Below are 27,675 nucleotides of genomic sequence, written 5' to 3'. Positions count from 1 at the left end.
CCCAGTGTGTCTCTATTGCTGTCTATGAAGGCCTCAACCAGTAGACGTGGGTCACTGTATGTTCAGCTCAGGGCAAGCATGTCCCTTTGGTGTGCCTACTAAGGTAGAAACCAGTATAGTGGGACTCACAACAACAACCTATTTGAACTTCTACACATTAGACCAGCTGCAAACTGTATGAAATCACTGAAGTCCGTCTAAGGATAAGAATTTCTGATAACATAACAGGATTTTCCACTCAGATTGTAAGCCTCCATTTTTCAATTTCTTTAAAGGTTTTTTTTGAATTATTTGAACAATAATTATTGGCAAATCAATTGGGCCAAATATTGAATAGAGCTCCTGACCAAATTACTTTCTTTGGCAAATATAAGTTCCAATGGACGTCCAGTTTATATGTTTTAACACCGTTGCAGCATGGCCATAAAATAAGACTTGTAAACTTCTTTTTTCTTGTATTTTTCATCATGAAGTAGTCAGAATTATATTGATATTACAAATGTTTACAACTACTAAACGAGAACAGTAATATATGTTATTACAATGAAACCCACCATAAATACCCAATTGCTTCTTAGAAAGGAGAAGTTTGTGTACAAAATAGTTAAAATAAATAATGATTTTAGTTACAATTTTGTTTTCAAAAACAACATGCTATTGTAACTGAAACAGTTATAGTTAAACCATTTTTACCATTTATTCCAACAATGATTTTTGTACTTAAGTACCTAGCATTTACAAACAAAATTCGTAAAATGGACATGTAGTAAATACACATGTACATGAACATACATTGTGTCAGTAATTTTATTACTTCCTACATTTACTGCAGAAAGAAATATAATAACTTAATGGTTTAGATATTAACATGATCTGAACTTATGTCTATCAATTTAACAAATAGATTCATAAGATTAATGAAAAATGCATTTTATGGAATGAGTGGTGACTCATGATTTGCCCAATATATTAAAAACTAGATGTATAATTAATCTATTAAACCTTATAACTGACTAATAGTTTTCAGGTCCAGTAAAACTATAAACTGCTACTCAAACATGATACATCAAATCCCAGGGCATATACATTTTATGTGGTTTCATTGACAATCTAAAATATATATTGTTTTCTTTTCATTTACAAAAATTATTCGTTTTTATAGCATACTACAGTAAAGCTAATTTGGCTTTTATCAACTAATGACTTTCTTTAAGAATGAAAGACCATTTACACCCTCAAAGCTATCACCCTTTAATTTTAAGACATGTTTGTGAAAACACTCAACAATAGCATGATTTTTAATGAAAATCAAGCTAAGCTTTAATATCCACCATGTAAAGTTATACGTTTTTTGTAGGAAATAAATATTTATTCATGATTAAATATACAATTTTTTAACGATCATACATACTATAGGTTACAATATCTGCAACCGACCTTTACAATATTTACAAGGATGAAATTGTTTTTCTAAAAATGTCATATTGTCCACAAAACTAGAATGTCCAATTTCTGATAAAAGATTCAATATTTTATGAGCAGTCATATCTTCCTTTACTTCATTTTTGGAATGTTTTAAATTGTCCACTCTCTCACTGAAATTGTGAGCATGATTATTAACGTCATTCACTGTGTGTGAAACCATGCTCTCCTGGGAAACATTCATATTTTCAGTGGGTGTGGCATCAGTGTGTGACCGTTCATTTGTCTCTTCGTGAGACATCGGTACATCATCTTTCCCTCCAACAATTGTCTCCACTTCACTTTCTGTGTCGGATTCTGAGCTTGTGTAGTCAGGCCAGTCTGGCAATGAAGGAAAACATTTTATTTATTTTTCTCAAACTTTCAGCCGTGTGCTCAGCTGATTCTCAACTGATCTGGGTTCAAATATGTAACGGTTAGCACATCTAAGAGTTATCAGGAGTTAAGTTCACAGACCATATTAATATAACTTTTATATAGTGTTCCTGTTCCTGTATATAATTTGACCAATGATTCTTCAAACCTCAAGAGGTTTGAAGGGCATATGTGTCCCCATCTTACCCAAAAGACAATTATGAATGTACTGATTTCTACCAAGGGAAATTCCAGAGTGTGATTCATATACTATCAGAGTAACTTGACATTTTTGTCTTAAAAGATCAGAAGACATTATTTGATTACCTGATGTTTCATCTCATTGAGTAAACACAGAATTTAAACCTCCTCTTTACAAAGAACATTTTACAGAATTACATCAAAATTGAAAATCCTCTTTTTATGAGGCAATATTTTGCGTTATTTAAGAAACAGGCCACAATTTCTCACACAATCTTAAATCCTGGATTATAACAGGATCAAGCTAAGCTCACTATTTTTTTGTGTTTGCTATAACACAAAACAGTTTGTGAACGTTATATGGTTATATGGTTTATTAAATCTAATTGAAGCAAGTAATATGTCTATATAAAGTTCAGTACTTAAGCCTCTTACACTTAAGATATTCTGGGAAATTGGACCAAAACTTGTGTGCATGTACAGTAACTTTATTTACAAAAGTTTCTGGGCAAATACAATTTGTGTTTGGAAAACTAACAGACAAAAGTAGTCCTGAAATACCTGTATGCTGATGCCTTTTTACTGGTGGGTGAATGTTTGGTGAGACAGGACGCTCAGACTCCTGCTGGTAACTGTGTAACATGTGTTTCTCTCCCATTAACTGCATGACCAGGGTCTGTAATTCTCCAAGCTTGTCCTGAAAGTGCAAAATTAGAAATATAAAGGTATTCCACCTTTTGTTTGTTTATCTTCATTAGTAATGGGGCATAACTCTGTTGTGCCGATTGTTCAGAACTCTGTTTAAGTTAACAATGAGATCTTTGTTAACTTTAAAACATGAAATATTTTATTATGTGTTCATCTATCTAAATAAAATCAGTAAAGCTGAAAAAGTTGTCTCCTATCCTGTTAGAAATACTGCAGATCACAAGAGTATCCATGGATTCCAAAGCATATGGATTTGAAAGTAAGCAACAATGATGACGTTATCAACATTGTTAACTTCTGAACAATCGGGCCAATGTTAATGTTTAATGTCAATGTAAATTTTAACAGTTTATGAGCTATGGTAGTGATAAAGCTTTAACACAAGGATAACAACAATGCAGCTGTTGCCGATAACAACATAATCAAGACTATGACAGTACCTTCACTGATTTTCTGTGAAAAAGAAACAAACTGAAAGAAAATTAATATTTTATTTAAACATTATTTGTCTCCTAAGGTTATATAGATACAGTCGAAACTCGATGGCTCGATATTCAAGGGACTGGCCAAAATACTTCCAGCCTCAAGAATATCGAGCCAAGCAGGATTGCATTCAGAATGTTATTTTTTTATTTGTTACAAAAAGTATTGTTTACGTCATTTGTTATTGGCTACGCCATCTCCGCAAGAGAATCGAACAGAATTTATTGGACATAATTACAATCGTGAAGTTCGTAGCATGACTTATTCGATACTTATAAAATATATTATGATTTTTTTTAATTATTATAAAAATACATTTATGCGAAAACAACAAACAAGCAATTTTAAACAGTGGGTAACACAACTATAGCTCATACGGTATATCAAAATGCATAGAAATGTATAGATGGATAACAATAAGAGACAGAACTTAAAGTGATGGCATGTTAAATTAACCTGTTTAACCATTTAAATTTGATAATAATTATAATACCAGTCAAGCAATTTTAATTGATTAGCGCCTTGTGCTAAATGAAGCCAAGCAAACAAATTAAGGTGTGAGATTCTTAACTGAACCCGCGAAAATGACATCGACCCAAGCATACAAAACAAAGTGTGAAATTCTAACTTGGGACCGCGAAAATGACTTCGAGCGTGGAGAAATATCGACCCTCAAGATATCGAGCCATCCGATCGAATTTTATATGAACAAAGAGTAAAAAAAAATCGGTCCTTTTAATCTGGTTTGAGCCAACGAGGATATCGAGCCAACGAGTTTCGACTGTGTTGTGAAATGCAAGCATCATACAATTAACATACCTGAAGCTCTTCTCTATCAAGAGCCAGTTGTTTGATGTAATCATTCTTCTGTAACTCTCGTTGCTGCAGTAATGCCCTCTGGTGGTGATACAAGGATATATACTCCCCTGAAAAAGCATTTGTAAGTCGTTAAAATAAAAAAGCAATGAGTCTTCAACAATAGTCATCATGAAACATAATATGGTTACAGCCATAAATATATAATACATGAAGGTATATCTTTGCAATAACAAGAGCGCTGCAGAGCAAACCAATGCTTTCCTGATTATTTTTTTCATTCAAACAAGGGGAATAACTCAATAGTTATCTATAGCCAGAGTTATGGAACTTGTTATACATGTGTGTATAATCTCTTGTATCATGTGAACTAGGATTCATTTAAATTTCTAGGATGGTTTTTGAGCAATGTCCAAAGTTAAACCTTTTTACTACCATGACTCTCATCCATGGGACAGATTACGTAAACTCTAGTCACAGGCTCTTTACATGAACTAAATTTAACTAAAACCACAGTGTCTGCCCACAGCTTTAAACTTGCTGATATTGCCCATTGAAACCACCTCATTTACAACACATTTATTTTCTGTTCAGTGTGGTGGATTTAGATTATGTAGTTAGGGCTATTCCATTTTAACATATAACCCCCGGGGGGGAAGGCACTTTTTAATTTTGCCACCCCCCTACTGAAGCAAATTAACCCTTGTTGGGTCCAAATTAGGGAAAAAAGATACCCACCTGTATACTAATTAAATAATTGCCTTCCCCCCGTGGGTTATATGTTTTACTGGAAAAGCCCTTAACAATTTTGTACATTTTATGTATGAAATTGTTAACAACATAATTAAATCCACCACAAGTCTATAAGCATACAATGATGTACCTATAGTTTCTGTCTCCCCCTGCAGTTGTAGCACCATATGTTCCAACTCATCTGCCTTGTCTGACAGATCCGCTTTATCTCGCATAACTCGGTTGTACTTGTCCTGAATATACATGTGAGTTATTTTTCACGTTGACAATGTATTTTTCAAAGAAAATATAAGGCCCCACTACAGGGGCAGGATTATCACAATAAAATATACAAGATAAATAGAAATATACATTACTAATAGTTTGACAGGCTACCATATCCACATCCAAAATATCTCTTGTTTGTTATTCCTTGCCAACACCTGTCCCATACATAAACACTCCATATTGTAATATATGACAAGCATGTTTAATATACACCTGTACAAACTTAAACCCCAATAAAAGTTACATCTCATCCGTCATGTCTAATAATAAATTATCAATCTCTCATTTGTACTGCTGTTAGAAATATCAACCCTATGGCAAATGCCAATAACCTGTGAAACTTTTTTGTGAAAAATGCTTTCAAAGCATCATAAATAGTATGAAGTAACATTCATTTTTTCCTTTTTTATAATTCTTGTGGAGATCTGGTTGATGATCATTGATAAAAGAAAAACTATTAAGCTCACCTGTATCATTTCCATGGCATGTTTCAGTTTGTCAAAGTCATTTCTTGACACTCTGTCACTGTCAGGGTTTGACGCATCTAAAAATAGATTTAAAGAAACAAAAGGTTTTATTTCATTTTTACTTTACAATGTTGTATAGACCTGGCTTTTTTCAGTTTTTTAAACATTTTCTGCAACCAGTATGTATTACTCCCTTAACTTTTAACTTCACAAATTTATGTACTATTTTGAACAATTTTAAGTCGTAAACAGTCACAGACCATGATGTTTGGCTAAACTCTAAATTATCTGGTATATTTTCCTCTCACCTATTACCCAAAACCCTTAGACTCTTCATTGAATTTGCATCACTTTCTAAACCCCAAACTTCAGAGCCATACATACTTTTTTGTAAAACATTCTCAAAGTAGGAAACTAACTCAGATCACACTGTTTGGCAGATATCTCCATTAACTAGTATATTTTATTCCTAGTATTTTTACAATCAACATTTTTTGGGTAAATTTCACCATTAGCTTTGCATCTTTACAATACCCCAAATTTCACACCCATACATACTATTCTGTACAACTTCCTCCTCGAGGTCAGAAACTTTCACCCCCAGATGGTCTGTGAGGTCGCGCTGTTTGGCTAAACTCTCCATCAGCCGGTTTCTCTCAGATTCTAGCTGCTGGATCGTGGATTGCAGGGAAGATATCTGTAAATGAAGATTTGCACATTACTTATTTTTGCTTGACTATGAAGACAACAGATACATTGATTCATCACTCTTTCAAACCTGTTTCTAGAAATAAACTTATAATGGTGTCTGGTTTGAAGGTCAGAGAATATTTCCTTTGTAGGGCTTGAAACCCAACACCTTTACCATTCGACCACTCTCAACCATAATAAAAATAATTGACCATGTATCTTTAAGGAAATAGATGCATAAAAGAAACATCTACAATGAGGAAAGTATACATACTAATTTGTTGATGTGCTGAATGAAATACTGTATATTTTTTAAATAATTTCTAAATATGCCAGAGTTATCGGCCTTGCTATATATGATCTTATTGTCTCTGGCAACAAGTGTACTAAGTTTCATTTCAATATCAGAAACATTTTTAAAATATGTTCAAGTTTTTGCATGATGCAGCCAACACAGACTGTTTATTAATGTTACAGGGTGAGTTTAATGTGCTGCCTGACCGGGGCAGGGTGAGTGCTCTACCAACCGAGCAACCAGACTCAACCAAACCATCTCACATGCTGAATGGGTATCAGTTCCAAGACATACTTCCCCGCAAACTGAAAATATGTCCTCAAATTGACGAACACCAGTACTAAGAGATACACATAATGAACTCTGAACAGTGCTGCCACCGTTCCTCGTTGGGCGCCAAATGTCACAGGGTGAGAAAAATGTGCAGCCGTACCAGGACTCAAACTTGGCACCCATCGCATACAGGGCATGTGCCACTGAGAGAGCAATTAGACACCTTACAAACCTTCTCACAATCTGTATAGGTATCAGTACCGTGACATTAAAAAAACAAATACAAGCTTAAGACTTGATCACTGAGCTCTTTCTAAAGCTCCAAACCCATGTTAAACTTACCACTGAATCTCTCTGTGCATTTTCCACGTCCATGTCCGGGTTGAGGACCTTTGTTTCTGTGGCTCGAATCAGCATCGTTCTAAGTTCACTGTTTTGAGTGGTCAGGGCATCAACAATGTCCTACAAAAAATATTTTTACAATACTAAAATTCGATAAAATCTGATGCGTCACCTGTCAGGAGCATCCGAAGTTTATACAGTAAAGGTCATTATGATGTTGACCTTTGACCTACTTACCCAAAATAGATAAGGGTCATGTTCTGAGCATGACTTATGTGCATACCAAGTTGATGACTCTACAACCAGTTATACAAAAGTGATTGATTTGAAGCAAAAATTTGATTCATTTGGTGCCAGCAACACTGAAACCAGTGAAGGTTGGGTATAAAAGATTGGCCGGACTGGACCTAATCCGGACCAACTGAAATCTCCAAACTGTTACAGAAATCGTTCGGAAGTTTACCTAATTTCCGGACCAAATTAAAATACACATTGCTATGTTTCATAGATATTTTATTTATTAATTAATATATTTTATTATGTCAAGTTACAATAATAATAATAATAATAATAAAATTATAAATAATTATAATAAAAACAAAAATTAACAGCTTTATTTCATAGTATTTTTAAATACATACATAAGTTAATTAAATCTTAGAAAATGATTCCGTGTGAACAATATACTCACATACATACATACAAACGCACATACAGCAGTACATACAGACACACAGATATACATACAGACGCACAGACAGCAGCACAGACAGACATGCATACAGACAGACATATATACAGACAGACATACATACGGACGCACAGACAGACATACATACAGACGCATGTACAGCTGCACATACAGATGCTCGTACAGGCACACAGACAGACATAATAAAATATAATTTTAATAAATAAAATATCTATAAAACATAGCAATGCGTATTTTAATTTTGACCGGTCCGGCCAGTCTTTTATACCAACACAAAATTAGGAAAATTCAGTAACAGTTCGAAGATTTCTGTTGGTCCGGATTTGGTGCGGTCATCCCCAGTGAAACCATCCTATATGGCTATTATGCTTCACAAGAGAAATAAATAGTTTATCAACGTGTACATTTTTTTTTCCTATTTACTTTTAAAAATCTGAATGTCTGAAGCATAAAACACCATGGCCAGGATTGTTTAAGATTGGCTGCAATTTTGACTTCCTTTCAATCGGTGTGATGCAGAATATATCTTTATATCAGTTAGTGGTAAGAACATATCACAGGTAAAAGGGTATCACACAATGGTAAGTGAAAGTCTCACATTGTCGTTAGAAATTGTGTGACAAGTAGAGTATAATCCTATGGTAGTTTCCTACAGATCACTAAAGACTTAATGGCAAATGCAATGCAAAAGAAGCTTTTTATATGTGGTAATTTTAACACTGCTACATATGCACAACAACCATGATCATGTTACAACATTTAATCACATTCTAACCTGTGAGGAGTGCAGCTCTTTCTGCAGAGTTTCCACTAGTTGTGCCTGGGCCTCGTAATGTCTTAGCCTGTCTTGTATCTGTTCATGTAGCAGCTTAACCTTGTTAGCCTCAACAGAATTCTCAATGGCTTTTACCAGCTCTGTGTCTTTGTTTGAAAGCTGCAATGAAGAGATAATGGTTAAGGTAAGTGTTCGTTATATATCACTCCCATATTTCTACAATGTCTTCGTATATCCTGTATCTTTTTATGAATCAGCATTATCATGTCAGCCTCTTCTCAATCCTAAATTGTTTTTTTTTACTTTCAAGACTCTATGAAAAGCTGAAAACAAGAAATATATGCACATAATGCATAAAGCATAAAGCACTGAAATTATGTGATAAAGGTAAAAATAACAGGTTTAGCTTAATTGAAACCAACACTTTGAACAGATTTGAATCAGACTCTGAAAAGACTGTCTCCTCTGGAAATCTGTGGCCATATTCACTTATGTCTGAGGGTCCCAAAACTTAATACTTAAATTTTCAAAATAAATATATTACAAATAATTTGACAAATGATGTGTGCCTGATAGTAGGGCAAATTATGTGTAACACAAATACATATTTTTTTTCCATTTTTGTTCGTACAATAACAATTTTACAACAATATTAACATTTAGCTTTTAATCTGAGTCTTAAATTCAGACTCAGGATGTTGGTTAACACGGTCCCAGGACTGGTATCAATTTGGAAAAGTCTAAAGATGAAGCCAATGATGTACAAGAGAACAGTAGATGCAAACACTCATCTATTTTTTTCTCTATCTATTACTGAGCATAACAGGACAAATACTTTAGCTTGAGAAACAGTATATGTATATTGCAAATGTTAACGTGTGTATAAGGTTTCATATTGATATTGAATTCAGTTTGTTAAAATTCAAAGTTTACACATGACATAACAACACCAAGGTTAGAACAATACTGCAACTGTTTTCTTAAAATAAAACGGAAGAGTTAAAACCATAACACATCTAGGTCACCTACCTCTTGTTGGAGAGAAGTGAGCGTGTCTTCCTGTGTATTCAGCCTGACCTGCAGGTCACGCAGAGTATGTTGCTCCGACTGTAACTGGTTTAATAGCTCCATGTTGTCGTTACTCTGGAAATACATTCGATAATGTGTCATTGTGGAAACATATACTCATATTATATTGGAAAAATGTCAGCATATCCCCGCATATGACCTGGCTGTGATTGAAGACATTTTGTTCCAACTGTAACTGGTTCAGTGTTAACTAACGTTTTTTCTTTGTTTTGTAGGAATCAATGTTAAATTTGTTATATATCATAAATCAACTTCTGTAGGACACTCTGACTGTAACTGGTTTAACAACTCCATGGTATAGTTTTGTGTTGCTTTGAAAACAAACACTAACTTTGAATCCTACTTAGAAAATAAATGGGTTTTTTTAAGTTTAAGTTTGGATTATAACTCAAAACATTAATGTGTAATCAGTCAGAAGTTTGGTAAACTTTAAGACTCTAAGCTAGGCTGGGATTCAGTCCGTTGTCTATTTTAAACTATATTTTCAAATGTTACTGTAAAGCTATAGAGGCTGCTCACTCTGGGATAAGATTTTCTCTAGTAAATGTAATTACACCCTGATCATTGCATCTTAAAACCAGGTCAATAATATAAAAAAAATTTACTACGTGGCTTCTCCATGTAGTTTTTTACACAGTATCAAAATAACAAAAATAATATTCATTACCAATTTTACGTAGCCTTTCTGCAGTCTTATGTGATATTATATTCTCCACAAGTCTTATCTTTTATCATACTTAATAGCAGTCAGAGGTTGGGCAACCCTCACACCTACAAGCCAATTTAATATGGAAAAAGAACATATAGCATTGAAGTCTTTCTTGATGTCTGACAGTTATTTAAAACCATTACCATTTTCACAAAGCCATTCTGTAACTCTGCCAGCTGTTGCTTAAGGTCCTTATTCTGTGTCAGCGCTCGACTGAGTGCGGTCTTATCACTCTGAATATTCTCCAAAAGTTCCGCTTTGTCACCTGCGACTTCGCCCATTTCTTCAAGTCTAGCTTCCAACTCATCAATCTTGGCTTCTCTTTCTTCAAGATACCTGAATAATGATTTAATAAGCTTACGTTTAATGTTTAATGAAAATGAATTTAGTAAATGAAGTTGATAAGAAAAGATAATTTTTTCAGTTAAACACAAAATTCACTATCATTCAGTGTTAGAACAAAGTTTTGATCATTCTACAGTCAAACCTGGTTGAACGGTCACCTGCTTTAAAGGGTCACCTGCCTTATCGGGCCACTCAAAATTCCCCCCCCCCCCCTACGTTTTTACTATATAAAATACTTGCATTAAGTGGCCAACTGTCTAACGTGGCCGCAGCCACTAATATTTGTCCCCGTGAAGCCATAAAAACACTAATTAGCGGCCATTAATCCCTTGTCACTGACACTTCCGCAAGTAGTGTTTGCCAATACCCCAAATACACTTCTGCACTATGCTTTCTTGTGTTTCATGGGCAATTTGGCGACGAAAATCTCCTCATCATGAATAATTAATGAGACCTTTGATTCATTCCGCAAGGAACCAATGTGGAAATATGAACAGTCATTGTAAAAATATTCTTGTAATAGCTGAAATTAAACTCAACCTGCAAGCTCACTACAAATTTTCAAAGAGCTACATGAACCTTTGGAGACATGGAGACAATTGACAATACAGTATAATTGGAGAGTATTTAATACCAACATTGATTTCATTGGAATTTTTTTGTCTTCCCTGCCTCATGCATATTCATTAAAAAGGGATTTCGTCCCACGGAATATCATTGAGTGTAATGGCAAAAAGTACTGTGGTAGCCAATGATGACAAGTCATGGACTCATGATAAGAGCAAGGCAACAAAACTCCTTCCATGTTAACATAAGAGATATGATGAGCTTGCGAGGAAGCTTCCATTATTTATACACATATTTATGTTTATAAACTGACCCTGCAACTGGTGAATACATTAAGGAGGTATTGTAGATAGTGTATCTGAAAAAAATTCAACATGCAGAAACATTAAAAACGTGACCCCAGACTTAACAGTAACTGCATTAATTTTAAATGTGCTATACACAATATACAGATTTCCCATCCCAAACTTATCAAATACCTTGTTTTACACACCTGTTTACCGTAAGCTTTTATTCAATAAATACAATTTCAACATACCTGCTTAGCTGTGCATTATCTCTGATTTGAGCTTCATGTCTTGCACTTAAATCAGCCTGCTCACTGTGTAATGTATCAAGTTCCTTCAGCAAATCTGCGTGGGCTGCGTCATCCACACCAGAGCTGGCATTGCTTATATCCTCTGTAAAACAATGCATGTAAGTACACTACTCAGTTTCATCATCTTATTTTAGAAGGTTATATTCATATACCATTTTCCAAAAACTGCTCATCATATATATTTATACTGTCTGGTATAAAAATCTTTTCGTAAATGATAAAATCTACATAAGCAAGCATTGTATTTTGTTATTAAGGTATAAATATCAGACGGCACAGAAGATATCAAAAAGCCACAGAGGGCATCAGGAGTGCACAGAAGATGTCAGGAGGCCAGAGAGGGTATCAGAAGGCCTGAGGCCAGAGAAAATTTGGAAGCCACAGAGGATAATAGGAGGCCACAGACTATATCAGGAGGCCACAGAGGATCTCAGGAGGCCACAGAGTGTATCAGGAGGCCACAGAGTATATCAGGAGGCCACAGAGTGTATCAGGAAGCCACAGACTACATCAGGAGGCCATAGAGTGTATCAGGAGAACACAGAGTATATCAGGACGCCACAGAGTATAACAGGACACCACAGAGTATATCAGAAGGCCACAGAGTGCATCAGGAATCCACTGAGTATATCAGGAGGTCAGAGAGTACATCAGGAGGCAACATGGGATATTAGAAAGCCAAAGAGGATATCAGGAGGCCAAAGAGAATATCATGGGGTCACAGGTGGTATTATGAGGCCACAGTTGATATCAGGGGCCACAGAGGTTTAAGTCTATTCAGTTCTAGCTTTTTAATAAAAACATAAAGTATGATCAAATATCATTCAGCTTTGTTTCATTTCATCTTTAATCATTTACCTCTGGTTAACCAAACAATCACCGGCATTCTTACCCAGTTTTCTCTGTAATTCAATAACTGCTCCTTCCATATCATGATTCTGGTTGACCAGCTTCTCTCTTTCCTCTGTCAGAGATGTCACCTGAATCACACAAGAATACAGTGCCTGTGTTTTCTTCATTCATAGTTCAAGGGCCAATACTTATAATACACAGTGGTTGAATTTTGCTTTTTCATCCAAGAGTCTCATTTCCATGACGGCATACATGTGCATATTTAAGCTAGTTTGCTTGAACTTACAACACATACTCTTCCGAGTAGTCATTGTACCGTAAATGAAAGGTTATTAGACACACTTTTTCCCCTCAGATTTCGATGTAAAAAAATGCCTGTGTCTTACAACCAGTAACAAGCTCTTGACAAAAAAAAGTGAAAAAACTAGTTTGTTTAGATTTATGTAGAAAGGGATGTCACTCGCGTCATCTCGATCAAGTTTATACAGGTTAAAACGGCAGTAGAAGATCGAAATACAGTGTATCGTAAAATGTCTATTATTTTAAATTTACATTATTATATTAGAAGTTTCAAACACAACAAAAGAAATACTTGACAGTCTTATGCATTTCATACTATGAAGGCAGAAAGGTGCCCATACTGGTCTGCTAAAGGACAGAAAGGTGCTACCAAAAAAGGACAGGGTGCAGCACCCTTCCATAAATCTAAAACCCTAGTAGATAATATACAGTTTCAAACTGCCCTACAAACCTGTCCAGTAAGTTGTGAAATCTGGTTGCTGTACTGCTCCATGTACTGTTTGTACTGATCAGATTGTTGGTCTTTTTCTACTGTAAGTTGGCGCACAGCTTCGGAGTACTGTAATATGACCCATAATTGTAAATTCGCATAAATCTGGTACAACTGTCATTTATATACATTTGACCTAACAAACATATATTGTAAATTGAGGGGATGGAATAAGTTTCATCCACTTTTTAATATGGCATACAATTTGATTTAAAATTGTCAAACAATCTGATTTAAAATTACGACTTACAATATACTTTGACACATATTTTAACAGCTTATTCGCCCAAATAATCATAAAATTGTTGTTAATTAAGAATTGGTCACATTTTTTCCTGTGTTAATGCTGAATGAACGCAGTAGGGCATGCAAGCAAATTGCGCGTCATAACTCCTTGTATGTTATACAATATGAACGTCAAGTTTTATCTACATGTATACAAAGGACTAGGCAAACGTAAATATATAAATTTAGAACTTGCTCTTTAGCACTGGGAGGTGTCACATTTCAAACTACTCTACTTGTTTTACTGACAGATCTATTAAAAGCTGATATATGATACCTGATTCACTTGAGAAGTGAGGTTATCCCTCTCCTGTTGTAATTGATGCAGAAGATTCATGGTTTCCGTGCCTGACTGATTTTCATTGGACAGTTGATGGTTGTATAGTTCTGCCAACTCCAGTTTCTGGGTCACCTCGGACAGTCTCTGTTGTAAACTGTTATATTCTGAGGTCTGGAACAGAACAATAGAAGAAAATATAAGGTCCATACACTCTGTGCCTATTTTTTTTTTACATTTGGTGGTTGTAAATCTTCACTAACTCCAGTTAATCATTTCTAATGCTTTTTGTTCTAAATTCATGCATTCTGGAAGGATTAGATTTACAAGATTAGTCTAAGTGCACATGTACTTACTAACATCATATTCCTTATCATCACGACAGTGAATGTTTACTATCATGCATGGTCGTTTGTATATGGCAGTCACCATTGTAAAATGTTAATTTTAAAGCATGCAGTTATAAAGACTCAACAATACTCTGTGAGAACTAGTGTATACATTTTATTTTATGTACTATGTGTAGTTTTACATTACCACAGACATCTGTTGTTAACTGATTATCTTCTGTTTCACTTCAATTATTCAACAAATTAACAAAATTCTGATACAGGGGGACAATTCCTTATGAAATGGAACATTTTTTCAGACTTAAATTAACCTTAAAAGTTGTCTTTCTTGAAGTTTTTGAAGAAGCTATATGTTTTTGCATGCAAAGTGACTTCATTTCATGAGTAGTAGTTAACACCACATTATGCTCACAATGTTACACTTCAATTAATATGACTGTTCACAACAGAATCACTGATTTAGATTCGTGACACATAATATAACACCATACATGTATTATGTACACTGTTCAAAAGCTTCTTTGCATGACAGTTTCTTTAATAATTTTGTTTGATTTTAAATTTCTCATTAAGAAATATTCAAATGCTAGGCAACAACATACATGCCATATTTCTCAGTGTGTGTATACCACGTGATAAATTACGTCATATATGCTACGTCGGAAGGCAATATTTTGCTTAAAATAAAGACTTAAATCAAAGATAACTTTTCTTTTACTACACCATTTTAAATGAAACAACGGGCAGTCTATGCCGCTTAAAGAGCCCCACCTTTGTTTTACAACCGAAGTTTGATAAGGTAATTAGTTTCATCAAACACTTCACCCTGTTTTCAAAACAATATTTTGACAGTACTCCGTCAGACGGCCGTATTGTGAAAAGATTTGTCGATGTGTTATAAGAAACTTAACTCTCAATCAAATTTGGTAAAAGACCGAAGGCGGGGCTCTGTAAGCGGCATAGACTGCGCTATGTTTCATTTAAAATGGTAAAGAAAATGAAAAGTAATCATTGTTTAAAGTCTTCAATCGAAGCAAAAAATTGCCTTCCGACGTAGCATTAATGACGCAATGTATCACGTGGTATACACACACTGTTTCTGGAAGGCTTCAATGTGGGTTTTGCTCAGGAAAACAGGGTGTTTAGACCTTGACCAGGGGATTTCGACCTTGACCAGGGGATTTTGACCAAGACCAGGGGATTTTGACCTTGAATAGGGGATTTTGACCCTGACCAGGGGATTTTGACCCTTAACATAAAAGCATTGTTCAGAGTATATATGTTGAAAGAAAATTTACTGAACAAAGGAATACAGTCTACTGTTTTCAAATCACACAAAAATAAGTGGACAAAACGTCATTTTTTAAATTCCATGGGTTGTTTATTCCCCACCATGGTATGGAGAGCAATTCCCGGGGATTTATTCAAAACAGGAAGGGAAATGGCAGGTGTGCAACAAATGCTTACCTTTGACTTAAACTTTCCCCGTGTTTCTGATATTGTCTGTTTGGCTTCCTCATGAGACTTGCTGGAAAAAATGAAAATCTTTAATCACTGGCAAAACTTCAACTTGAATACAATAGTTGCCAAAGTGTCCATCAAATAGGTTTGTATAGTGATCAAAATTCCAATACATTCGACATGAATATAAAAATGTAATGAAACATTTTTGCGTTAGTTGAACATTTAATTTTCCTATGATTTATATATTTATATATGAGTTTGAGTTTAGCTGGTTCATTTTCACAAAATGTAAAACTGGTTGAATAATGCTATGAATAAAAGATTAAAACTGCATAAGAATAATACATTCCTCTTTGTAATTCATGCATTCATGTTAACATGGAATGTAGTCTTACAACTTTGTAAATTGTGATTGTTGTGAAATATAGCCGAGGGGAAACAACGAACATGTAACATATTCTTTATGGCCAAAGGCAAATTCAATGATTCTATAATATATTCTGACTTATTAAACAAAAAAACAAAATAATACAAATGAATACTTTTGGTACACACTTACTTTAATTTGAATAATTCCAGTTTCAATCTATCTATTTCTTTGGCACTCTCTTTACTTGTCTGAAACATAAGAAAGTGGTGAAATGATAACCTACAGTTGTAATCTGGGAAGTTTGTGTTAGTTTTATCCTACTACTACAAGTATGTATAGTCGTTGTATTTAAACTAGAACAAATTATAACATTACAAGTTTATCTGACATACACAGATCTTCAGATAAGGTTTTGGGTCACAGGATTTTTTACCCCAAGATGTTATTTTCCCAAATAGTAATTATTCAAATGTAGAGGCCATTTTCCAATTAAAAACAGTATTAAAAGAAAGGAAGTCTTGTTTAGGTAACATTAAGGTTTCAAAAACAGATGCTGGACTGGTTGTTATAAATAGGACAATCTCCGATGCAGTGACCTCCCTTTAAAAATTGAAACAGGATTTGTTGTTGAAAAGTCAGTTAATGCTGCCATGAATCAGCTTTGCCCCACTCTTCAAAATGTAAACATTTAACATTATACTCACTTATACACAAGCCAATTGTTAACATAGCTGTTTTGACTAAATCCAGTATGCTTGATAATTGTTTATGCATTCCAATGGAATGCCACACCTTATATGGAGCTAACATCATTGAAATAGCTAGCAGCAGATGTTGGCTAGATCATTCAATTAAAATTCAGGAGGTCAGATCAATAACAACCATTTGTTTTTTCACCATGGCTCGAATAAGATTGAATATGAAATGACAGTACTTGAAAGTATATGTACCACTTTAGGCTACAACTTTCAGGGGAAAAAATCTTTCTAAATATAACAGAAGAATTCAAACTTAGAATTATATCAATCCTGTAAGTCAGTACATGTAATTTCAATGTTTTTATATGATTGCTTTAACATTCAAAGTATGTCTTTAATCAAAGGAAAAATTGCTTTAAGTCAATTTTATTTGCAACAAGAGCACTGCCGAACCATCATCAGAGCTTGTTGGGTGATTTTCTGTCAACAAGGGGGATTACTCAATAATTAATGAGGAGTTACAGGTCTTGCATTGCACATGTGTATTGTAACTGGCAACCTGTTTAGAAAGTTTCATTTGAATATCTTAAACAGTTTTCTAGCATTTCCATGCTTAAAGTATTGGAATGCATCAAGGCTAACACAAACATTTTACTGTTCTCTTTATAAGACAGACAAGCTTAACTGATGGTTCTTTCCATGTATTGGGCTAAAAATCCTGGGTCACGTTTCTTCAAAAGATCTTGAAGTTATACCTACAAGATCTTAAACATGTAGAGATGAAACAGATGGAAACATTTTGATTTTGTTTTACAATGGTTCTCGCTTGAATAGCAGTCATTTTACACAAATCTACAGCAAATGACCCCATCTATGACACCTGAGATAATTTCATTACATGACTAAGATCTAAATTAAAATAGAATCCTGTGATGAATCACATAGTAATATGGTTTGTAATGAAGTGTGTACCATTTCCAGTTTTTGACTAGAGGAACTGGTGTTAGCTAAAGTCCTTTCAAGATCGGCAACTCGCTGTTTTGATGTCTTCAATCTTCCGGTTAAATCCTCAAGATCACCTGAGAAGTAAATGCATAAAAGGTCAGAACATTCATTGCTCTTCTTTAACATAATACTTGTACAGGGTGCAGTTACATTACAATTTATTTTGTTACTTGATTCTAGAGGCATTCAAGGCTTAAACTAAACATGAAGTCAGTTTAAATTAAATAGTATCTGAACCTATTATTGCCATACATGGATTCAGATCACCTTGACTTAAGTTATACCATGAAATGTGAAACCAAACTGCAGTAATCATCAATATTGATAGCATGCAATTCTTTTATGACTCCATATATAGTGTTACCAACTATTTCTGTAAGTACCTTGTCTCTGTTCTCCAATCTTTTGGGCCTGTGCCAGTTGAGACTGTAGCTCTGTCTTTTCTGCTACCAGTATTCCGATTGTCTGAATATGCACCTGCAGTAAACATAGACAAACAATATTTGGACAACTGTACCAGTAATCCTTGAAATGTCATTGTCGGCACCCATGACATACTTTATGTTTAGCATCAATGTATATGTTAACACTTCACAAGTACCAGAAGATATTTGACTTTATCATATCAAAAATATTTGTTTTAAAAAATAGTATGTACCGTTAATTAAGTAGACACAATTATGAGGCTTCTGAGGTGCTCAAATCTAAATAACAACAATACTTTTGTTTGTGTATATGATTTAGCACTACCAACTGTGCTATTTGGAATTACATAAATCAGTTTTAAGAATACCGGTAGCTGTTAAATTCTAAAATTTTCATGACCTTTTTACCTAGACTGAAAAAAGACGTGTATTTTTTCAACAAAATTATTCATATGACTCTATTTTTTTTATCTTTTTCATGCTGTCTTTTAAATTTTTAGTGGAAAAACACTGTTAGTTTTCTTTTAATTCAACTGAGAAAAACACATTATTTAACTATGTTGAAAATGTTCACTGAGATGCTTTATGAACAGAACAGAAAGTTTATAGAACAGTCTTTATGAGTATGACACCTGGTGATTTTTTTTCCTAGAAACAAAATTTCTCTTTGGATTCCTGATGAAAATGCCCCAAGAATCTAATCAAAGAACTCTACAAACTGTTTCAATGTCTGTTACCTGAAGCTGTTCTTTAACTGGGCCAACCTCCAGCTGATACCTCTGTTGATGTTCAGTTCTCTCTCTTTCCAGCTGTGTTTGCAGCATCATCGCATGTTGTCTCTACAATTAAACATCCAATCAATAATTTATAGATTCACCATTATATAACAGAATAACGGTACACAAGCAGGTTCCACTGCTGATTTTTTTTTCTTTACGTTTAAGCACAAACTTTATTCATTTTACAACAATTTTGAAGGAAATTATATTAATGACAAGTCACTCTCATTGGTGCGAAAGTATTTTTGTGTTTTGGGGTGAAACCAGAGTACCTTCAGAAAACCCGCATGTTCAGCTTAGTCATCATAAACCTAACACACATATGCCCAATCTAGAAATCAAACCCTTCACATCGGCATCATCAGTCATCGAAATTAGACTTTTGGATGAACAAGCCTGAATTATTATACCTTTGCATGGCATCAAATTTTTTAACAAGCTATATAAAATTTAGAATTTGAGCAAGCCTGTAAGACATTTTACCAGTGCAGGGCTTGCAGGCTTGTGTAAATTTCGACCACTGCATCATGGTAAGAAGCTATATCACTAACCAGACAACCATTTCTAAGTGTTCAGATAAGTAAAATCCTCGGTAAAAAAATTCTGGGCTTGCTCAAATTCTGAAAAGTAAACGCATATCACTTGAACCGGACTTGGGGGCTTTAACTTAATTTTGACATTAAACCATGTCTTACAATCTGTTGGTTCTGGGACACAAGCTGTTCATTCGTCTGTACGTGCTGAGCAAGCAGGGAGGCTAATTCTCGATTCCTCGTCTCCAGCTCTATAATCTCTGCATGGCCTCCCTCAACTTGAAACCCTACTGGCGACTACAAAGGGAAATTCACATTTTAATGTTCAAGGTTTAAAACAACACTCCTATAACAAACATCATGAATGAGTGACAGGTTATATCATAATGAAAACATGTTTTAAAATTCCTAAAACATAATCTATAAATGTATATTTATACCTAATATAAATAAATAAAATATCAAATAATTTTTATATGTATGCTTTGGATGGCTACTGATCCAATATTACTTTGGTATCATTTGAAAGGATTTCATGTTCTGATTAAGACAGAATAACGCTTTTTCGGCTTTTTAAATTGAACAATAGGTCATATCACATCTAATTGCAGTTGTTATACAGAGCAAAAATGCATGCTTATAATTAATGAAATTTAGGTCACTAGTTTAACATATTAATTAGTAATCGCAAGCTATATCCCTTCAAATTATACAGAAATAAGATAGGGTCATCGGGCATCAACATCATGGTTGAATGAAAACCTAGCTTATTTGTGGGTTGAATTATTTCTGATTCTTTTCCTATGCAAAGTTATCAAAGGCCTCTAACACATCCATATTCAGTATACTTGAATATATTTCAATCAATTCTGACTTTACCTTATGGATGAAAATATAAGCTAAACTGCCTGTCAACAAAAAAGTTATAGATGCATTAAATCATAGTGAATAGTACATTGCACCTTGCTTATAATCATTCATATTTCAACTTAATTAATGAGGCCATATATTCTTATACTAGTATAAAAATAATGTGACAAGCACAATGATGCAACATAATCCATACCTCTGCTAATATGCCATTAATCTGTCTTGATAACTGGTGTAGGCTCTCGGTGGACGATGAAGGCCGGTCTCGAACATGGTCAAAAACTGGACTCTGGGGCGGAAAACTTTGGCTCTGTAAGCAAAATAATACATGTATAATGCCAATATGATAAATTAGTATTATGTTATGATCATGAGCCTTGCATATATATGTAACTGAACCTGTCCTTTGGTGAAATAGTCTATGAACATTCAATGGTGTAAAAGAATTGGACCATTATCACAGGTCTTGCCCTTGTAAAAAGTTTTTGTTTAATTTAAATAATCATTTATTCATCAACAGTAAAAGTACTTAAGCTCCTCAATAGGAATTGAAGCACTTTTTCTGAACCAAACTAGAAATCTAGGGACCCTGAGAAAACCCGATAAAAAAGGGCGCCTTGCAGACAGATTTCAAATGATCCTTCCACCTTTAAGCTACAAACCTGAACATTTGGTGAAGTGCCATCCATGTTACTCGGAGCATCTGCCACTGTCTCACCATGGTTTTGCATATCTTGATCAATACTTGTCATTTCTTGTAAAGGCACACTGTGATTTTCTCCAGATGTATTTTGTTCAGATATATCACCTGCCCCATCATTTACTAAAGAACTAGCTAAAGATGCGTTTTCAATTTTCTCAGTTTGTGTAAGGTCATTGTTGATTTTGTCTTTTTTGTTTTCTTCCTTGCCCTTGGCTGCTCCTGTGTTGTTACTTTTGCCTTTGGTACCTTTGCTGGATTTTTGGAAACTTTTAAGCTGCAAAAGTCAAACATTATAAAACTCATTAAAAAAACATGTCTTGAAATACCTTAAACAAAATATGCGATTTAGCTCTGTGTACAATGTAATAAATGCATTTTACATAAATTAGGTTTATTTCATCAGCTTAATTAAATGCGAATCACTAGCATGTCAAACTGCCAAATGAAGATGTCAGAGATTTTATCCCAAACTTATGCACATTTGAGAAGTTCTGAACAAATGTAACATATCTTCTTTTAGAAATCAAATTGTTTTTTCTAAATATTTTTTTTTTCAATAATCGAAATCACTACCGATAATTGCCAATGTTGACCTTTTTGTTTGCCTTTCCTTTAAAATCAATCAGAACTGAACACTAAAAACATTTTAAAACCTTTAAATTAAATGTTAATTTTTTTTACATTTTTTAGCTTTGACCAAATGTATAAAATTATGATTAATAAGTATGCTATCTTAATTTGACATTTAGCATCTAGCTGCCAAGTTATATTTTGTTTTCGCTATTTTCAAAACACAATATTTGCAAATGTAAAGAGGGATATGTAATTATAAATATCTTTAATTTAGGTCAACATAACTGTGAGGCCTCAAAGATGCGCACACTTACTATACTTTGTTTTGAACTTGTAGCAAGTGTTGCTAAGGCAAGCCTTTGTATTGATCTAGATCATTAAATTATCGATCATCTTAAACAAATGCACTTTTAAACTGATGTTCGTCAAGCAGTAGCTTTTTACACACACCGTATTTCCCCTATAAGGTGATCCACTTATGAGACGACCCCCTAACTTTCCCAAATCCAGCACTTAAATTTCTCCAAGTGTGTGATAATGTTCAAGCTAAACAGTAAATTATCAACTAAAATTGTTCATGGGCTTCAAGAAAATCACCGATTTTTCTTGTCAACTGTGAGCTCACTAATGTGGAGTTAGGTTAGTAAGGTAATGCGTTTAAGGATTTATTTTACGTGTCTTATTTTTGTACACCAAAAGGTTCATTCATATTTGTAGTAAAATCAAATGTTACTGATTCTAACTCTATTCTGTCAGAATTGTCATAGCTTCGCTTATATGATGGGCCCCCTACTTTCAGGTTAAAATCGGAACCAAATTTCGCCGTCTTATAGTCTGGGAAATTTGGTAGACAAGTAACATTTTTGCACAATAAATAGTGTTTTAAAAATGGGTCTATATAACCACTTTTTTACAATTCAGAGGACCTATATAAAGGGGTGTTATTTAACAATTTAAGTCATAGCCAAGAAAACATGTGAAAATCACTAATCACAATTGATAACGTTTAAGATATAGTGGTGTGTAACCCAATAATACTTAAACTCAAATCAAAATTCAATTACCAATAACTAGTAAGAAGTGATATAATTATGATTTTTATAATTATGAAGTAAGAAATTGTCCTTTATTATAAAACAATTTACCACATATCGGATATGTCAACTTCCAACATGTCATGTTTATACCGGCAATAGTTTACTGTCTCGAGGGATAACAAATCTTCTTTTTTTCTCAAATTTACCTTTTTCCTAGCGGCAGCGATCTTTTCTCGCTTGGCGCTGTCCGCCATAATGTTTAAATGTCATTTGTTTAGTTGTCAAAACCCAGAAAAATTCATGACACGACAGCCGGAAGTTTACATGTGTGACAAAAAACGCTACCACATAGAGAAATGGTTAAAGTATACTATGTTATACTGATATCTCTAAGGTCGCGGTTATGGTACAGGAGATATGTCGATATGACATTGAGTAGGCTGAGATAGTATGAGGTACATGTAGTTTGAGATGGTATGAGATTCCAGTAGTGTTGGAGTTGTGAGTGTAGGTTGAGGTGGTAAAGATTCCAGTAGTGTTGGAGTTGTGACGGTAGGTTGAGATGGTATGGGATTCCGGTAGTGCTGGTGTTGTGAGGATAGGTTGAGATGGTATGGGATTCCGGTAGTGCTGGAGTTGTGAGGGTAGATTGAGATGGTATGGGATTCCGGTAGTGCTGGTGTTGTGATGGTAGGTTGAGGTGGTATGGGATTCCGGTAGTGCTGGTGTTGTGAGGATAGGTTGAGATGGTATGGGATTCCGGTAGTGCTGGAGTTGTGAGGGTAGGTTGAGGTGGTATGAGATTCCAGTAGTGTTGGAGTTGTGACGGTAGGTTGAGATGGTATGGGATTCCGGTTTGGTGTTGTGAGGGTAGGTTGAGATGGTATGGGATTCCGGTAGTGCTGGTGTTGTGAGGATAGGTTGAGATGGTATGGGATTCCGGTAGTGTTGGAGTTGTGAGGGTAGGTTGAGATGGTATGGGATTCCGGTAGTGCTGGAGTTGTGAGGGTAGGTTGAGATGGTATGGGATTCCGGTAGTGCTGGAGTTGTGAGGGTAGGTTGAGATGGTATGGGATTCCGGTAGTGCTGGTGTTGTGAGGGTAGGTTGAGATGGTATGGGATTCCGGTAGTGCTGGTGTTGTGAGGGTAGGTTGAGATGGTATGGGATTCCGGTAGTGCTGGAGTTGTGAGGGTAGGTTGAAATGGTATGGGATTCCAGTAGTGCTGGTGTTGTGAGGGTAGGTTGAGATGGTATGGGATTCCGGTAGTGCTGGTGTTGTGAGGGTAGGTTGAGGTGGTATGAGATTCCGGCAGTGCTGGTGTTGTGAGGGTAGGTTGAGATGGTATGGGATTCCGGTAGTGCTGGTGTTGTGAGGGTAGGTTGAGGTGGTATGGGATTCCGGTAGTGCTGGTGTTGTGAGGGTAGGTTGAGGTGGTATGAGATTCCGGCAGTGCTGGTGTTGTGAGGGTAGGTTGAGGTGGTATGGGATTCCGGTAGTAGCGTTGGAGTTGTGAGGGTAGGTTGAGATGGTATGGGATTCCGGTAGTGCTGGTGTTGTGAGGGTAGGTTGAGATGGTATGGGATTCCGGTAGTGCTGGTGTTGTGAGGGTAGGTTGAGATGGTATGGGATTCCGGTAGTGCTGGTGTTGTGAGGGTAGGTTGAGATGGTATGGGATTCCGGTAGTGCTGGAGTTGTGAGGGTAGGTTGAGATGGTATGGGATTCCGGTAGTGCTGGAGTTGTGAGGGTAGGTTGAGATGGTATGGGATTCCGGTAGTGTTGGAGTTGTGAGGATAGGTTGAGGTGGTATGAGATTCCGGTAGTGCTGGTGTTGTGAGGGTAGGTTGAGATGGTATGGGATTCCGGTAGTGCTGGAGTTGTGAGGATAGGTTGAGGTGGTATGGGATTCCGGTAGTGTTGGAGTTGTGAGGGTAGGTTGAGGTGGTATGAGATTCCAGTAGTGTTGGTGTTGTGAGGGTAGGTTGAGGTGGTATGAGATTCCGGTAGTGCTGGTGTTGTGAGGGTAGGTTGAGATGGTATGGGATTCCAGTAGCGTTGGACTTGTGAGGGTAGGTTGAGATGGTATGGGATTCCAGTAGTGCTGGTGTTGTGAGGGTAGGTTGAGATGGTATGGGATTCCAGTAGCGTTGGACTTGTGAGGGTAGGTTGAGATGGTATGGGATTCCGGTAGTGTTGGAGTTGTGAGGGTAGGTTGAGGTGGTAAAGATTCCAGTAGTGTTGGAGTTGTGAGGGTAGGTTGAGGTGGTATGGGATTCCGGTAGTGCTGGAGTTGTGAGGGTAGGTTGAGATGGTATGGGATTCCGGTAGTGTTGGTGTTGTGAGGGTAGGTTGAGATGGTATGGGATTCCGGTAGTGCTGGAGTTGTGAGGGTAGGTTGAGATGGTATGGGATTACGGTAGTGTTGGAGTTGTGAGGGTAGGTTGAGATGGTATGGGATTACGGTAGTGTTGGAGTTGTGAGGGTAGGTTGAGATGGTATGGGATTCCGGTAGTGCTGGAGTTGTGAGGGTAGGTTGAGATGGTATGGGATTACGGTAGTGTTGGAGTTGTGAGGGTAGGTTGAGATGGTATGGGATTCCGGTAGTGCTGGAGTTGTGAGGATAGGTTGAGATGATATGGGATTCCGGTAGTGCTGGAGTTGTGAGGGTAGGTTGAGATGGTATGGGATTCCGGTAGTGTTGGAGCTGTGAGGGTAGGTTGAGATGGTATGGGATTCCAGTAGTGCTGGTGTTGTGAGGGTAGGTTGAGATGGTATGGGATTCCAGTAGCGTTGGACTTGTGAGGGTAGGTTGAGATGGTATGGGATTCCGGTAGTGTTGGAGTTGTGAGGGTAGGTTGAGGTGGTAAAGATTCCAGTAGTGTTGGAGTTGTGAGGGTAGGTTGAGGTGGTATGGGATTCCGGTAGTGCTGGAGTTGTGAGGGTAGGTTGAGATGGTATGGGATTCCGGTAGTGTTGGTGTTGTGAGGGTAGGTTGAGATGGTATGGGATTCCGGTAGTGCTGGAGTTGTGAGGGTAGGTTGAGATGGTATGGGATTACGGTAGTGTTGGAGTTGTGAGGGTAGGTTGAGATGGTATGGGATTACGGTAGTGTTGGAGTTGTAAGGGTAGGTTGAGATGGTATGGGATTCCGGTAGTGCTGGAGTTGTGAGGGTAGGTTGAGATGGTATGGGATTACGGTAGTGTTGGAGTTGTGAGGGTAGGTTGAGATGGTATGGGATTCCGGTAGTGCTGGAGTTGTGAGGATAGGTTGAGATGGTATGGGATTCCGGTAGTGCTGGAGTTGTGAGGGTAGGTTGAGATGGTATGGGATTCCGGTAGTGTTGGTGTTGTGAGAGTAGGTTGAGATGATATGGGATTCCGGTAGTGTTGGTGTTGTGAGAGTAGGTTGAGATGATATGGGATTCCGGTAGTGTTGGTGTTGTGAGAGTAGGTTGAGATGGTATGGGATTCCGGTAGTGTTGGTGTTGTGAGAGTAGGTTGAGATGATATGGGATTCCGGTAGTGTTGGTGTTGTGAGGATAGGTTGAGGTGGTATGGGATTCCAGTAGCGTTGGAGTTGTGAGGGTAGGTTGAGATGGTATGGGATTCCAGTAGCGTTGGAGTTGTGAGGGTAGGTTGAGATGGTATGGGATTCCGGTAGTGCTGGAGTTGTGAGGGTAGGTTGAGATGGTATGGGATTCCGGTAGTGCTGGTGTTGTGAGGATAGGTTGAGGTGGTATGAGATTCCGGTAGTGTTGGAGTTGTGAGGGTAGGTTGAGATGGTATGGGATTCCGGTAGTGCTGGTGTTGTGAGGGTAGGTTGAGATGGTATGGGATTCCAGTAGTGTTGGTGTTGTGAGGGTAGGTTGAGGTGGTATGAGATTCAGGTAGTGTTGGTGTTGTGAGGGTAGGTTGAGATGGTATGGGATTCCGATAGTGCTGGAGTTGTGAGGATAGGTTGAGGTGGTATGAGATTCCGGTAGTGCTGGTGTTGTGAGGGTAGGTTGAGATGGTATGGGATTCCGGTAGTGTTGGTGTTGTGAGGGTAGGTTGAGATGGTATGGGATTCCGGTAGTGTTGGAGTTGTGAGGGTAGGTTGAGATGGTATGGGATTCCGGTAGTGCTGGAGTTGTGAGGGTAGGTTGAGGTGGTATGAGATTCAGGTAGTGTTGGAGTTGTGAGGGTAGGTTGAGATGGTATGGGATTCCGGTAGTGCTGGAGTTGTGAGGGTAGGTTGAGGTGGTATGGGATTCCGGTAGTGTTGGAGTTGTGAGGGTAGGTTGAGGTGGTATGGGATTCCGGTAGTGTTGGTGTTGTGAGGGTAGGTTGAGGTGGTATGAGATTCCGGTAGTGTTGGAGTTGTGAGGGTAGGTTGAGGTGGTATGAGATTCCGGTAGTGCTGGAGTTGTGAGGGTAGGTTGAGATGGTATGGGATTCCAGTAGTGTTGGAGTTGTGAGGGTAGGTTGAGGTGGTATGGGATTCAGGTAGTGTTGGAGCTGTGAGGATAGGTTGAGATGGTATGGGATACCGGTAGTGTTGGAGTTGTGAGGGTAGGTTGAGGTGGTATGAGATTCCAGAGGTGTTTTGGGGAAGGTTAATTTGAAGATGGTATTAAATCAACAAGTGTGTAGTGAGGTAAATGCAAGATGGTGGATATATGGTACATCTATGAGGTAGACTGAGATGTAGTAGTCCACGCACAGACAGCGGAGGGCCTTAGGACCGCCCTTCATTTGG

At 36.7% G+C, this 27,675-nt stretch overlaps 2 protein-coding genes across 2 annotated transcripts; both read right to left on the bottom strand.

Annotated features, from left to right (window-relative positions):
• Positions 1 to 683: 683 nt before the first annotated feature.
• Positions 684 to 23,277, bottom strand: LOC128224877 (golgin subfamily A member 2-like). Its single transcript, XM_052934969.1, has 23 exons — positions 23,144 to 23,277; positions 21,287 to 21,601; positions 20,821 to 20,934; positions 19,917 to 20,051; positions 19,180 to 19,281; positions 18,401 to 18,494; positions 17,985 to 18,091; positions 16,504 to 16,562; positions 15,948 to 16,008; positions 14,131 to 14,304; positions 13,530 to 13,637; positions 12,819 to 12,906; positions 11,867 to 12,008; positions 10,560 to 10,752; positions 9,648 to 9,761; positions 8,619 to 8,777; positions 7,132 to 7,251; positions 6,090 to 6,228; positions 5,532 to 5,608; positions 4,928 to 5,030; positions 4,048 to 4,154; positions 2,599 to 2,734; positions 684 to 1,803 (listed from the first exon to the last, which is right to left on the bottom strand). The coding sequence occupies exons 1-23, from the start codon at positions 23,189 to 23,191 to the stop codon at positions 1,418 to 1,420; spliced, it is 3,081 nt and encodes a 1,026-aa protein (XP_052790929.1). The 5' UTR covers positions 23,192 to 23,277; the 3' UTR covers positions 684 to 1,417.
• Positions 23,278 to 23,307: 30 nt separating this feature from the next.
• Positions 23,308 to 27,671, bottom strand: LOC128223233 (mucin-6-like). Its single transcript, XM_052932525.1, has 3 exons — positions 27,603 to 27,671; positions 26,134 to 27,434; positions 23,308 to 25,864 (listed from the first exon to the last, which is right to left on the bottom strand). The coding sequence occupies exons 1-3, from the start codon at positions 27,669 to 27,671 to the stop codon at positions 23,308 to 23,310; spliced, it is 3,927 nt and encodes a 1,308-aa protein (XP_052788485.1).
• Between the last annotated feature and the right edge of the window lie 4 nt (positions 27,672 to 27,675).

The sequence above is a fragment of the Mya arenaria genome, chromosome 17 (genome assembly GCF_026914265.1).
Source record: "Mya arenaria isolate MELC-2E11 chromosome 17, ASM2691426v1".
In the NCBI taxonomy this organism is placed as follows: Eukaryota; Metazoa; Mollusca; class Bivalvia; order Myida; family Myidae; genus Mya; species Mya arenaria.
Note: the sequence above shows the minus strand (reverse complement) of the source record. Positions and strands in the feature narration are given on the sequence as shown.

Bases quoted from the DNA above. Each gene is read 5' to 3' on its own strand.
- LOC128224877 (XM_052934969.1), bottom strand. From the start codon at position 23,191: ATGGCGGACAGCGCCAAGCGAGAAAAGATCGCTGCCGCTAGGAAAAAG. The intron at 20,052-20,820 runs GTATGGATTATG...TTCCCTTTGTAG, and splicing joins TTAATGGCATATTAGCAGAG to TCGCCAGTAGGGTTTCAAGT. The intron at 5,609-6,089 runs GTATGTATGGGT...ATCTATTTTTAG, and splicing joins GGAGGAAGTTGTACAGAATA to ATGCGTCAAACCCTGACAGT.
- LOC128223233 (XM_052932525.1), bottom strand. From the start codon at position 27,671: ATGAAGGGCGGTCCTAAGGCCCTCCGCTGTCTGTGCGTGGACTACTAC. The intron at 27,435-27,602 runs GTACCATATATC...CTATCCTCACAG, and splicing joins TCTCAGTCTACCTCATAGAT to CTCCAACACTACCTGAATCC. The intron at 25,865-26,133 runs GTAATCCCATAC...TCACAACTCCAG, and splicing joins CTCACAACTCCAACACTACC to CACTACCGGAATCCCATACC.